At 37.0% G+C, this 12,076-nt stretch overlaps 1 protein-coding gene and 1 long non-coding RNA gene across 2 annotated transcripts in view; one reads left to right on the top strand and one right to left on the bottom strand.

Annotated features, from left to right (window-relative positions):
- Positions 1 to 5,488, top strand: part of ST6GAL1 (ST6 beta-galactoside alpha-2,6-sialyltransferase 1) — a 158,947-nt gene extending 153,459 nt beyond the window's left edge. The window contains exon 8 of the mRNA XM_027109267.1: positions 4,998 to 5,488. Within this exon, the coding sequence (XP_026965068.1) occupies positions 4,998 to 5,044 (47 nt within the window). The 3' untranslated portion in view covers positions 5,045 to 5,488. The remainder of the gene's footprint in view (positions 1 to 4,997) is intronic.
- The window catches only part of LOC113621894 (uncharacterized), a 45,998-nt gene that overhangs the window by 13,934 nt on the left and 19,988 nt on the right, over positions 1 to 12,076 (bottom strand). The window lies entirely within an intron of this gene.

The raw sequence follows: 12,076 nt of genomic DNA, 5'->3' as shown, positions 1-12,076 counted from the left end.
CTATGGGATGCAGCAAAAGCAGTTCTAAGAGGGAAGTTTATAGCAATACAATCCTACCTCAAGAAACAAGAAACATCTCAAATAAACAACCTAACCTTACAACTAAAGCAATTAGACAAAGAAGAACAACAACAAAAAAAAACCCCAAAGTTAGCAGAAGGAAAGAAATCATAAAGATCAGATCAGAAATAAATGAAAAAGAAATGAAGGAAATGATAGCAAAGATCAATAAAACTAAAAGCTGATTCTTTGAGAAGATAAACAAAATTGATAAACCATTAGCCAGACTCATCAAGAAAAAAAGCGAGAAGACTCAAATCAACAGAACTACAAATGTACAAGGAGACGTAACAACTGACACTGCAGAAACAGAAAGCATCATGAGAGATTACTACAAGCAACTATATGCCAATAAAATGGACAACCTGGAAGAAATGGACAAATTCTTAGAAAAGCACAACCTCCCGAGACTGAACCAGGAAGAAATAGAAAATATAAACAGACCAATCACAAGCACTGAAATTGAAACTGTCATTAAAAAACTTCCAACAAACAAAAGCCCAGGACCAGATGGCTTCACAGGCCAATTCTATCAAACATTTAGAGAAGAGCTAACACCTATCCTTCTGAAACTCTTCCAAAATATAGCAGAGGAGGAACACTCCCAAACTCATTCTATGAGGCCACCATCACCCTGATACCAAAACCAGACAAAGATGTGATGGAAAAAAAACCCCAAAAACTAAAGGCCAGTATCACTGATGAACAGAGATGTAAAAATCCTCAACAAAATACTAGCAAACAGAATCCAATAGCACATTAAAAGGATCATACACCATGATCAAGTGGGGTTTATCCCAGGAATGCAAGGATTCTTCAATATATGCAAATCAATCAATGTGATACACCATATTAACAAACTGAAGGATAAAAACCAGATCATAATCTCAATAGATGCAGAGAAAGCTGTCAACAAAATTCAAGTCCCATTTATGATAAAAACTCTCCAGAAAGCAGGCATAGACGGAACATACCTCAACATAATAAAGGTCATATATGACACACCCACAGCCAACATCGTTCTCAATGGTGAAAAACTGAAACCATTTCCACTAAGATCCGGAACAAGACAAGGTTGCCCACTCTCACCGCTATTATTCAACATAGTTTTGGAAGTTTTAGCCATGGAAATCAGAGTAGAAAAAGAAATAAAAGGAATACAAATTGGAAAAGAAGTGAAACTGTCACTGTTTGCAGATGACATGATACTATACGTACAGAATCCTAAAGATGCTAACGGAAAACTGCTAGATTATAATTAATGAATTTGGTGAAGTAGCAGGATACAAAATTAATGCACAGAAATCTCCTGCATCCCTGTACACTAATGATGAAAAATCTGAAAGAGAAATTAAAGAAACACTCCCATTTACCATTGCAAGAAAAAGAATAAAACACCTAGGAATAAACCTACCTAAGGAGAAAAAAGACCTGTATGCAGAAAATTATAAGATACTGATGAAAGAAATTAAAGATCATACCAACAGATGGAGAGATATACCATGTTCTTGGATTAGAAGAATGAATATTGTGAAAATGACTATACTACCCAAAGCAATCCACAGATTCAATGCAATCCCTATCAAATTACCAATGGCATTTTTTACGGAACTAGAACAAATCATCTTAAAATTTGTATGGAGACACAAAAGACCCCGAATAGCCAAAGCAGTCTTGAAGGAAAAAAACTGAGCTGGAGGAATCAGACTCCCTGACTTCAGACTATACTACAAAGCTACAGTAATCAAGACAATATGGTACTGGCACAAAAACAGAGATAGAGATCAATGGAATCGGACACAAAGCCCAGAGATAAACCCACGCACCTATGGTCAACTAATGTATGACAGAGGAGGCAAGGATATACAATGGAGAAAAGACAGTCTCTTCAATAAGTGATGCTGGGAAAATTGGACAGCTACATGGAAAAGAATGAAATTAGAACACTCCCTAACACCATACACAAAAATAAACTCAAAATGGATTAGAGACCTAAATGTAAGACTGGACACTATAAAACTCTTAGAGGAAAACATAGGAAGAATACTCTTTGACATAAATCACAGCAAGATATTTTTTGATCCACCCCCTAGAGTAATGGAAATTAAAACAAAAATAAACAAATGGGACCTAATGAAACTTAAAAGCTTTTGCAAAACAAAGGAAACTACAAACAAGACATAACAACAACCCTCAGAATGGGAGAAAATATTTGCAAAAGAATGAACGGACAAAGGATTAATCTCCAAAATATATAAACAGATCATGCAGCTCAACATTAAAAAAACAAACAACCGGGCTTCCCTGGTGGCGCAGTGGTTGAGAGTCCGCCTGCCGATGCAGGGGACACGGGTTCGTGCCCCGGTCCAGGAAGATCCCACATGCCGCAGAGCAGCTGGGCCCGTGAGCCATGGCCGCTGAGCCTGCGTGTCCAGAGCCTGTGCTCCATGGCGGGAGGGGCCACAGCGGTGAGAGGCCCATGTACCGCAAAACAAACAAACAACCCAATCAAAAGATGGGCAAAAGACCTAAATAGACATTTCTCCAAAGAAGACATACAGATGGCCAAGAAGCACATGAAAAGCTGCTCAACATCACTAATTATTAGGGAAATGCAAATCAAAACTACAATGAGGTATCACCTCACACCAGTTAGAATGGGCATCATCAGAAAATCTACAAACAACAAATGCTGGAGAGGGTGCGGAGAAAAGGGCACCCTCTTGCACTGTTGGTGGGAATGTAAATTGATATAGCCAGTATGGAGAACAGTATGGCAGTTCCTTAAAAAACTAAAAACAGAACTACCATATGACCCAGCAATCCCACTGCTGGGCATATACCCAGAGAAAACCATAATTCAAAAAGACGCACGGAACCCAATGTTCATTGCAGCACTATTTACAATAGCCAGGTCATGGAAGCAACCTAAATGCCCACTGACAGAGGAATGGATAAAGAAGATGTGATACATATATACAATGGAGTATTACTCAGCCATAAAAAGGAATGAAATTGGGTCATTTGTAGGGATGTGGATGGATCCAGAGACTGTCATACAGAGTGAACTAAGTCAGAAAGAGAAAAACAAATACCGTATATTAACACATATATGTGGAACCTAGAAAAATGGTACAGATGAACCAGTTTGTAGGGCAGAAACAGAGACACAGATGTAGAGACGTATGGACACCAAGGGGGGAAAGTGGCGGGGTAGGGGTGGTGGTGGGATGAAGTGGAAGATTGGGATTGACACGTGTACACTAATATGTATAAAATGGATAATTAATAGGAATCTGCTGTATAAAAAAATAATAAAATAAAATTCAAAGAAAAAAAGAAACAAACCTAACCCCCTCCCAGGAGTTAATGATTACATTTTTGCTTGCTTAGTGGGTTTTTTTTTTTGGTAGTATAACCAGTTTATCCCCAAATTCTGACAGAGCTGTAAAACTTTTCTCAGTATATTTATTTATAAATATTAGACATTCTATTACCTTCATTTTTTGAGAAGGGGTTGTGAGGGAGTCATCCCTCCTGAGCTGGTGATCTCTAATCTTACACTAAACTAGGTGTTGCCATAGAATTTCATTTCATCATCATCATCTCAGGAATTCCCTTTGCCTTTCTTCTCTGTTAATTCTGTCCCTTTTTTTCCCTATGAGTGCTTTATTGTTGGTTTAAGCCTGCTTGCTTTTGTGAGACATACCTAAGCAGTGGTTTCCAGAGGCAGAGGGCACATGGAAGGAGAGAAGGAAGTAGGGAGTAAAGTTGGGGATGGCTTAGAGAAAGCATCCCCATAAGGAAATGTGAAGATAGCACCCTGGGGTAATGCAAGAATACTGTGTGCTTCTGCTCTTCCTGAGACAGCAATAAGCTTCAATCATACTGAGCTGGAAAGGTGAGGGTCTTAAGATAAATCTTTACATTCTTCCATGCACATAATAGGCTTAGATCTCAAATACAGAACATACAAAAAACAAGCATTAATGAAATTGTACTTTGCCATATTGACAGAAGAGGGCATCATTAAACTAAGAATCTTGTAAACTATCACAAATCTGCAAAAACAACTGAAGAAAATGGAATAAATCTATGCGAAGCTACTTAGAAAGACAGAGAGAATCAAACATCTCAAGCAATGAAACTCCTCCACCATTCCAAGAAAGATAAAAAACAAAACAACAGGTGGATAGCTAGTGGGAAGCAGCCACGTAAGCCCAGGGAGATCAACTCGGTGCTTTGTGACCACCTAGAGGGGTGGGATAGGGAGGGTGGGAGGGAGGGAGACGCAAGAGGGAAGAGATATGGGAACATATGTATATGTATAACTGATTCACTTTGTTATAAAGCAGAAAGTAGCACACCATTGTAAAGCAATTATACCCCAATAAAGATGTTAAAAAAAAAAAACACAAAAAACCCAAACAACCATGAAGTGAAAGAAAATTGCAACACCATGCAATTTTCTAAATAACCCTAAAACAAGTATTTGGAAATAAGAAAAGCTATCTTCAATCAGAAATTAAAAACATAAATGGATTTGGAAAAAAATAGGAAGATATTTTAAAAAGTTACTTGAACTCAAGGAATAAATAGAACAAGAAGAAAAATTATCTCAAAATTGAAAAGTAAATTTTAAGCATTTGTTTCCTAAGGCTGCCTTAACAGATTATCACAAACTGGGTGACTTAAAACAATAGAAATTGGTTCTCTCACAGTTCTGGAGGCCAGAAGTCTGAAATCAAGGTGTCAGCAGGGCTGGTTTCTCCTGGAGGTGCTCTCCTAGTTTTCATCCCTCTCTCCTAGCTTCTGGTGACTGCCAGAAATCCTTGATGTTCTTTGTTTATATATGCATTATTCTAATCTCCACCTCCATCTTCATATTGCCCTCTTTTCTAAATGTCTTCTCCCCCTTCCCTTCTCTTCTCTTCTAGGGACAATTGCCATTGGAATTCGGGCCCACCCAGCTAAGCTAGGATGATCTCATCTCAAGATCCTTAACTTAATTACATTTGCAAAACCCCCTTTTCCAAATAAAGTCACATTAATGGGTTTGAAGTGGACATATCTTTTGGGAGGCCGACATTTAACTCACTACAGCACCCAAGGGAGAATGGACTCAAACGGAAATTTAATAAGCAGCACCAAAGAAAGACAAATAATCAGCCAAGGAAATAAGATAAAGTAAAAAGAGTCAGGAAGGAAATGATTGACACAGAAGACAGGCAATGCAATTTAGATATAACTGGAGCCCTTGAAGAAGAATTATAAAACAATGGAACTATTATTTAAAATTATAGTTGAAGAAAACGTCCCAGAAATAAAACATGAATCTACAAATTGAAAGGATTTGCTATATAGATAAGAAAGTTAATCTGAAATGGTCAACTCCAAGATAACCTAATAAAACAATCTCATTCCTTCATTGTACATGTCTATTTTTTCACCAAGCCCACACTGGCTTGATTACTATAGCTTTATCATAAGTATCAAAATCAGGTAGTACAGAATTCTTCAACATTGCTGTTTTTTTCAAAGCTGTTTTGGGTATTCTAGGTCCTCTGTATTTCCATATAAATTTTAGAATCGACTTGTCTACTTCTACAAGAGAGCCTACTATGTTTCTGATTGGAATTCTGTTGAAATTATAGATCAATTTCAAAATGACAATTTAACAATATTGAATTTTCTAATCTATGAATACAGTGTATATCTCCATTTATTTAGGGCTTTGCTTTCTTTCATTGGTGTTTTGTAACTTTCAGCATATAATCCTGCACATATTTTGAGATTTATATGTAAGTTTTTCATGTTTTGGTATAATTGGTACTATTTAAAATTTTTAATTTCTAATCATTTCTACAATATATATATTCAATTGTATCTTGACAACTTCTCTTATTACTTTCTAGTATCTGTTTTGTAGGATATTTCATAGAATCTTTGGGATTTTCTATATGTAAAATCATTTCATCCATGAATAGAGATGTTTTATTTCTTCTTTTCCAGTATGTATGGAATTACTTTTTCTTGCCTTACTGAACTCCAGTTTGATGTTAAATAGGAGTTTTGGGAGTAGACATCCTTGCTTTGTTTCTGATTGTAGCATCGAAGAAGTCAATCTTTCACCAGTTAAGTATAAGACTGTAGGGTTTTTGTAGACTTCTTTATCACAGAGGGAATAGAAATACACTGAGTACTTTTTTTTATCATAAATGCATATAATATTTTGTCTCTTACCATGTTTTTTGACTCTTTTTTCTAGTTTTCATTTTTATGCTGAAATTCTCTCTCTGTTCATACATGTTGTCCACCTTGTCTGCTAGGCCCTTTAGTATATTATAGTTATTTAAGCCCAAGTTCCCAAATCGGAGTCATATATGAGTCCAGTTCTGTTGATTACTTTGTTTCTTGACTACGAATTATATTTTTGTTTCTTTTTGTTTTTGCTTTTTGTGTTTTATGTATTTTGGTTGAAAGCCATACATTGTGAGTACGACAGTAAAGATTAAGGTAAGTAGTATTTATGCCTGGAATTGGGTGATCTTCTTCCACTAGGCCATACATATAGGAGGGGTTGAGTCAATGTAGTCAGGAATTGAGCTGGGGTTGGGTTTGGTTGTTCTATGTTCACTTTCAGTTCACCACTGGCATCCAATTCTAGCGTTACTTTGTTCTTATGGAGAGACAGGTTTACTTGAGCGTTTCCCTCAGTGTTCCTGCTCCACTCTCAGCTTTAGGCCTTTACTGTTTGCCTTTGCCTGCATTTCAGAGAGGAGGTCTCTCCACCCTCAGTAGTAGTTGCCTCGCTTCTTACTACCAGCGCTTGGTAGGCTGGTTGGGGCAGAATGATTCTCTCTTGTCTCGCTCCCACCTCAGTCTTAGGTAGGCCCTATGTCCCTGGGTTTTGGAGGTGAGACCTTCTCAGTGATCCTGCCCTCCCCCAGTGGTAGGAGACCTATAGTAGTCTGAGCCCAGGATTTTTTTTTCTTTCCCTTCCTCCAGCCACAGTTTTCCTGCCCTTAGCAGTTTAAAAGCAGTTTCTGCCTTTCCTGTAGTAGTGACTGCTCCCTTCCTTCAGGCTTGTACCTCAAGGGATGCTGTCTCCTCTAACCTCCTGCCCTGCCAATCAGTATTTTTTGTGAATAAATACCTTCTGGGAGTCCACTGAGAAAAGCTTCCAAGTAGGGACAAACTCACTTATTTCTATGGCTCCTAGGGATACTATTCTCTCGGATTATCCTACAGTCATATTCAGACTTTAGCAATTAGTTAAAAATGTTAGCTGAATTTTTCTTCTCTACTTATGATGTGGCCTCATTTTCTTCCTGTGCTTTGCCACAACTTAGTCAGTGTTTGTGTCTCTTTAGAGACTCCTGTATTTCCTTAGAGTTAAGATAACCAGTCATTCTGTAACCTTGGTTATCTAATGAGTTCAAGAAAAGCTGCAATTTTGTACACTGTCCTGCGTTTTCTAACTGTAATAATGAAAGTGATTTTTATTTTCATATTTCTATATTCTAAGCAGATGTTGGTAAGCTTTTTGTTAGTTAACCTGGCTAAAGGCTTATCAATTCTATTGATCTTTCAAAAACCTAGTTTTTAACAGTATGGAGGGTTCCTTAAAAAGCTAAAAATAGAGTTGCCATATAATCTAGCAATTCCATTCCTGGGCATATATCTGGAGAACACTCTAATTTGAAAAGATACATGCATCCCAATGTTCATAGCAGTACTATTACAATAGTAATAGTTTCCAAGATATTGTTCCAAGGCATGGAAACAACCTAAATGTTCATTGACAGATGAATGAATAAAGAAGATGTGAGATACACACACACACAATGGAATATTAACCATAAAAAAGAATGAAATAATGCCATTTACAGCTACATGGATGGACCTAGAGATTATCATACTAAGTGAAATAAGTCAGTCAGAGAAAGACAAATATTAAATGATGTCTCTTCTATGTAGAATCTAACAAAAGTGATACAAATGGACTTATTACAAAGCAGAAATAGACCCACAGACAAAACAAACTTATGGTTACCAAAGGGGAAAGGGGTGGGAGGGATAAATTAGGAGTTTGGAATTAACATATACAGACTACTGTATATAAAATAGATAACCAACAAGGATCTACTGTATAGCACAGGGAACTACACTCAATATTTTGTAATAACCTATAAGGGAAAAGAATCTGAAAAAGAAAAAAATATATACATACAGAACTGAATCACTTTGCTGTACACCTGAAACTAACACAGCATTGTAAATCAACTATACTTCAATAAAAAAATTAAAAAAATAAAAAGAAAACAAACTTATGGTTACCAAAGGGGAAAGGGGGTGGGGGAGGGATAAGTTAGGAGTTTGGGATTAGCAGATACAAACTACTATATATAAAATAGATAAACAACAAGGTTCTACTGTATAGCACAGGGAACTATATTCAATATCCTGTAATAAACCATAATGGAAAAGAATATGAAAAAGAATATATATATGTATAACTGAATCACTTTGCTGTACACCAGAAACTAACACAACATTGTAAATCAACTATACTTCAATAAAATTTTTTTTAAAAAAAGCAAAAAAACAGTAAATAGTTAAAAACAAAACACCTAGTTTTTGGTTTTGTTGATTTTTTCTATTGATTTTCTGTTTTCAATTTCATTGATTTCTGCTCTAAATCTTATTCTTTCTTTTATTCTGCTTACTTTGGATTTAATTTGCTCTTCTTTTTCTAGTTTTCTAAGGTGGAAACGTAGATTATTGATTTTAGGTATTTCTTCCTTTTTAACATATGCATTTGAAGCTATAAAATTTCCTCTAAGCACTGCTTTTGCTGAATCCGACAAATTTTGATGAACTGTGTTGTTATATTCATTTAGTTCCAAACATTTAAAAATTTTTCTTGTGATTTCTTTTTTAACCCATGTGTTATTTTGAAGTGTGTTGTTTAATCTCCATATATTTTGGGATATCCACTAATCTGTTACTGACTTTTAGTTTAATTCCATTGTAGTCTGAAAGCATACATTGTACGATTTTTATTATTTTAAATTTGTTAAAGTGTATTTTATGGCCCAGAATGTAGTTTATCTCGGTGAATGTTTCATGTGAGCTTGAGATAAATGTGTATTCTGCTGTTGTTGGATGAAGTCGTCTATAGATGTCAATTATATCCAGTATGATGATGCTGTTGAATTCAACTATGTTCTTACTGATTTTCTGCCTGCTGGATCTATCCATTTCTAATGGAGGAGTGTTAAAGTCTCCAACTATGACAGTTGATTCATCTATTTCTCATCTATCAGTTTTTGCCTTACATAGTTTGATGCTCTGTTGTTAGGTGCGTACACATTAAGGACTCTTACGTCTTCTTGGAGAACTGACCCCTTTGTCCAAATGTATTGCCCTTCTCTATTTCTGATAGTTTTCTTTGCTTTGAAGTCTGTCTGAAATTAATATAGCTTCTCCTGCTTTCTTTTGATTAATGTTAGCATGTTATATTTTTTCCATCCATTTACTTTTAATCTATATGTGTCTTTATATTTAAAGTGGGTTTCTTGTAGAAAACATAGTGTTGGGTCTTGTTTTTTAATAATATACTCTGGCAATCTCTGTCTTTTAATTGGTGCATTTAGACCATTGACATTCAGAATGATTATTGATAATAGTTGGATTAATATCTACCATATTTGTTACTGTTTCCTATTTGTTGCCCTTGTTCTTTGTTCCTATTTTTGTCTTCCAGTTACACTTCTTTTTTAACTTTTTAAGAGGTTGACTCAAGGTTTGCAATATACATTTATGACTAATGCAAATCTACTTTTGAATATCACTTAACAGTAGTGTCAGTACCTTATAACAGCAGAATAATCCTAATTCCTCCCTCCGGTTGTTTGTATCATTGTTGTCATTCATTTCACTTATACATAAGCACAACTAAGCATATTTGTGTGTGCATATATTATGTATGATATATCTGTAAGCATACGTAATTTACTACATTGTTGCTATATTATTATTTTAAACAAACTGTTATCTGTGAGGTCAATTCAGAATAAGAAAAATGAAAGTTTTTCTTTTACCTCCACTGACTGCTTCTTCAATGCTCTTCCTTTCTGTATATACATCCAAGTTTCTGACCTACATTTTCCTTCTCACTAAAGAACTTCTTTTAACATTTCTTGCAAGGCAGATCTACTGGAAACAAATTCCCTCAATTTTTGTTTGCTTGAGAGAGTCTTTGTTTCTCCTTTACTTTTCAAGAATAATTCCATTGGGTCAGAATTCTAGGGTACAGCATTTTAGGGGGGTGGTTGTCTTCTCTCAACAATAAACATTTCACTCCATACTTTTGCTTGCACGGTTTCTGAGAAGTTGCATGTAATTCTTATTTTTATTCCTCTATAAATAAAGTATTTTTGGGACTTGCCTGGCAGTCCAGTGGTTAAGACTCTACGCTTCCACTGCAGGGGGTGCAGGTTCGATCCCTGGTCAGGGATCCCACATGCCGCACGCTGTGGCCAAAATTCTTAATCATTATTATTTCATGTATTTTTTCTGTTCGTTGTTCTTCTTCTGATAGTCTCATTACATGTGCAGCTTTTATCGTTGTCTCACAGTCCTTGGATATTGTCCTAGCTTTTTTTTTGTCTTTTTGCTTTTCAGTTTGGGAGTTCTCTTTTGATATATGCTCAAGCTCAGAGATTCTTTCCTTAGCTGTGTCCAGTTTACTAATAAGCCCACCAAAAGCATTCTTCATTTCTGTCACAGTGTTTTTGATGGTTAGCATTTATTTCTTAGGGTTTCCATCACTCTGCTACATTGCCCATCTTTTGTTTTTTTGTAAAAACATGATGCAATTGTCTTCTAAATTACAGTGTTTATAAGATAGCTACCAAACTTGTTTCTGTTTTTTTAAATAAATTTATTTTTGGCTGTGTTGGGTCTTTGTTGCAGTGTGCAGACTTCTCATTGCAGTGGCTTCTCTTGAGGCAGAGCACCGGCTCTAGGTGCGTGGGCTCAGTAGTTGTGGCTCACGGGCTCTAGAGCAGATTCAGTAGTTGTGCCGCAGAGGCTTAGTTGCTCCGCAGCATGTGGGATCTTCCCAGACCAGGGCTTGAACCCGTGTCCCCTGCATTGGCAGATGGATTCTTAACCACTGCGCCACCAGGTAAGTCCCTGCCCATCTCTTCTTACATGCTGTCTACTTTATCCTTTACAGCCCTTAGCATATTATTCATAATTATTTTAAATTCCCTGGGCTGATAATTCCAACATTCCTGCCATGACTGGGTCTGATGCTTGCTCTGTCTCTTTAAATTGTGTTTTTTTGCATTTTAATATACCTTGTAATTTTTCTCAATAGCTGAATGTGATATACTGGTTAAAAGGAACTGCTAGGGCTTCCCTGGTGGCGCAGTGGTTGACAGTCCGCCTGCCGATGCAGGGGACACGGGTTCGTGCCCCAGTCCGGGAGGATCCCACATGCCGCGGAGCGGCTGGGCCCGTGAGCCGTGGCCGCTGAGCCTGCGCGTCCGGAGCCTGTGCTCCGCAACGGGAGAGGTCACAGCAGTGAGAGGGCCACGTACCGCAAAAAAAAAAAAAAAAAAGGAACTGCTATAAATAGGCCTTTAGAAATGTGGTGATAAGGTGTGGGGGAAGGGGAAGCATTTATAGTCCTATGATTACGTCTCAGTTGTTTAGTGGGTCTGTACCTCTGGACTGCGAACTTCACAGGGTTTCTCAGTTTCTCTTCTCCCCCCTTTAGGTGGAACAAGGCTAGAGTGGGCTGGAATAGTATACTTTCCCTCCCCTGAGACAGTTAGGTCTGATAAAACCCTAGCAGGCTAGGCTCTGGTTAACTAGTTTCTTCTGAGGGCAGGCCTTGTTACAAAGAACAGAGTGCTCTGGCATATTTTGAAATGATTTCTTTCCCCTTCCCCTGAGGGAAGTGTAAGGAGACTTTTCTCCAATATTTATTGTGAAAATCTGG

The sequence above is a fragment of the Aethalodelphis obliquidens genome, unplaced genomic scaffold (genome assembly GCF_003676395.1).
Source record: "Aethalodelphis obliquidens isolate GAN/ISIS:26980383/991018 unplaced genomic scaffold, ASM367639v1 scaffold1, whole genome shotgun sequence".
In the NCBI taxonomy this organism is placed as follows: domain Eukaryota; kingdom Metazoa; phylum Chordata; class Mammalia; order Artiodactyla; family Delphinidae; genus Aethalodelphis; species Aethalodelphis obliquidens.
This window is presented reverse-complemented; position numbering and strand designations above follow the sequence as displayed.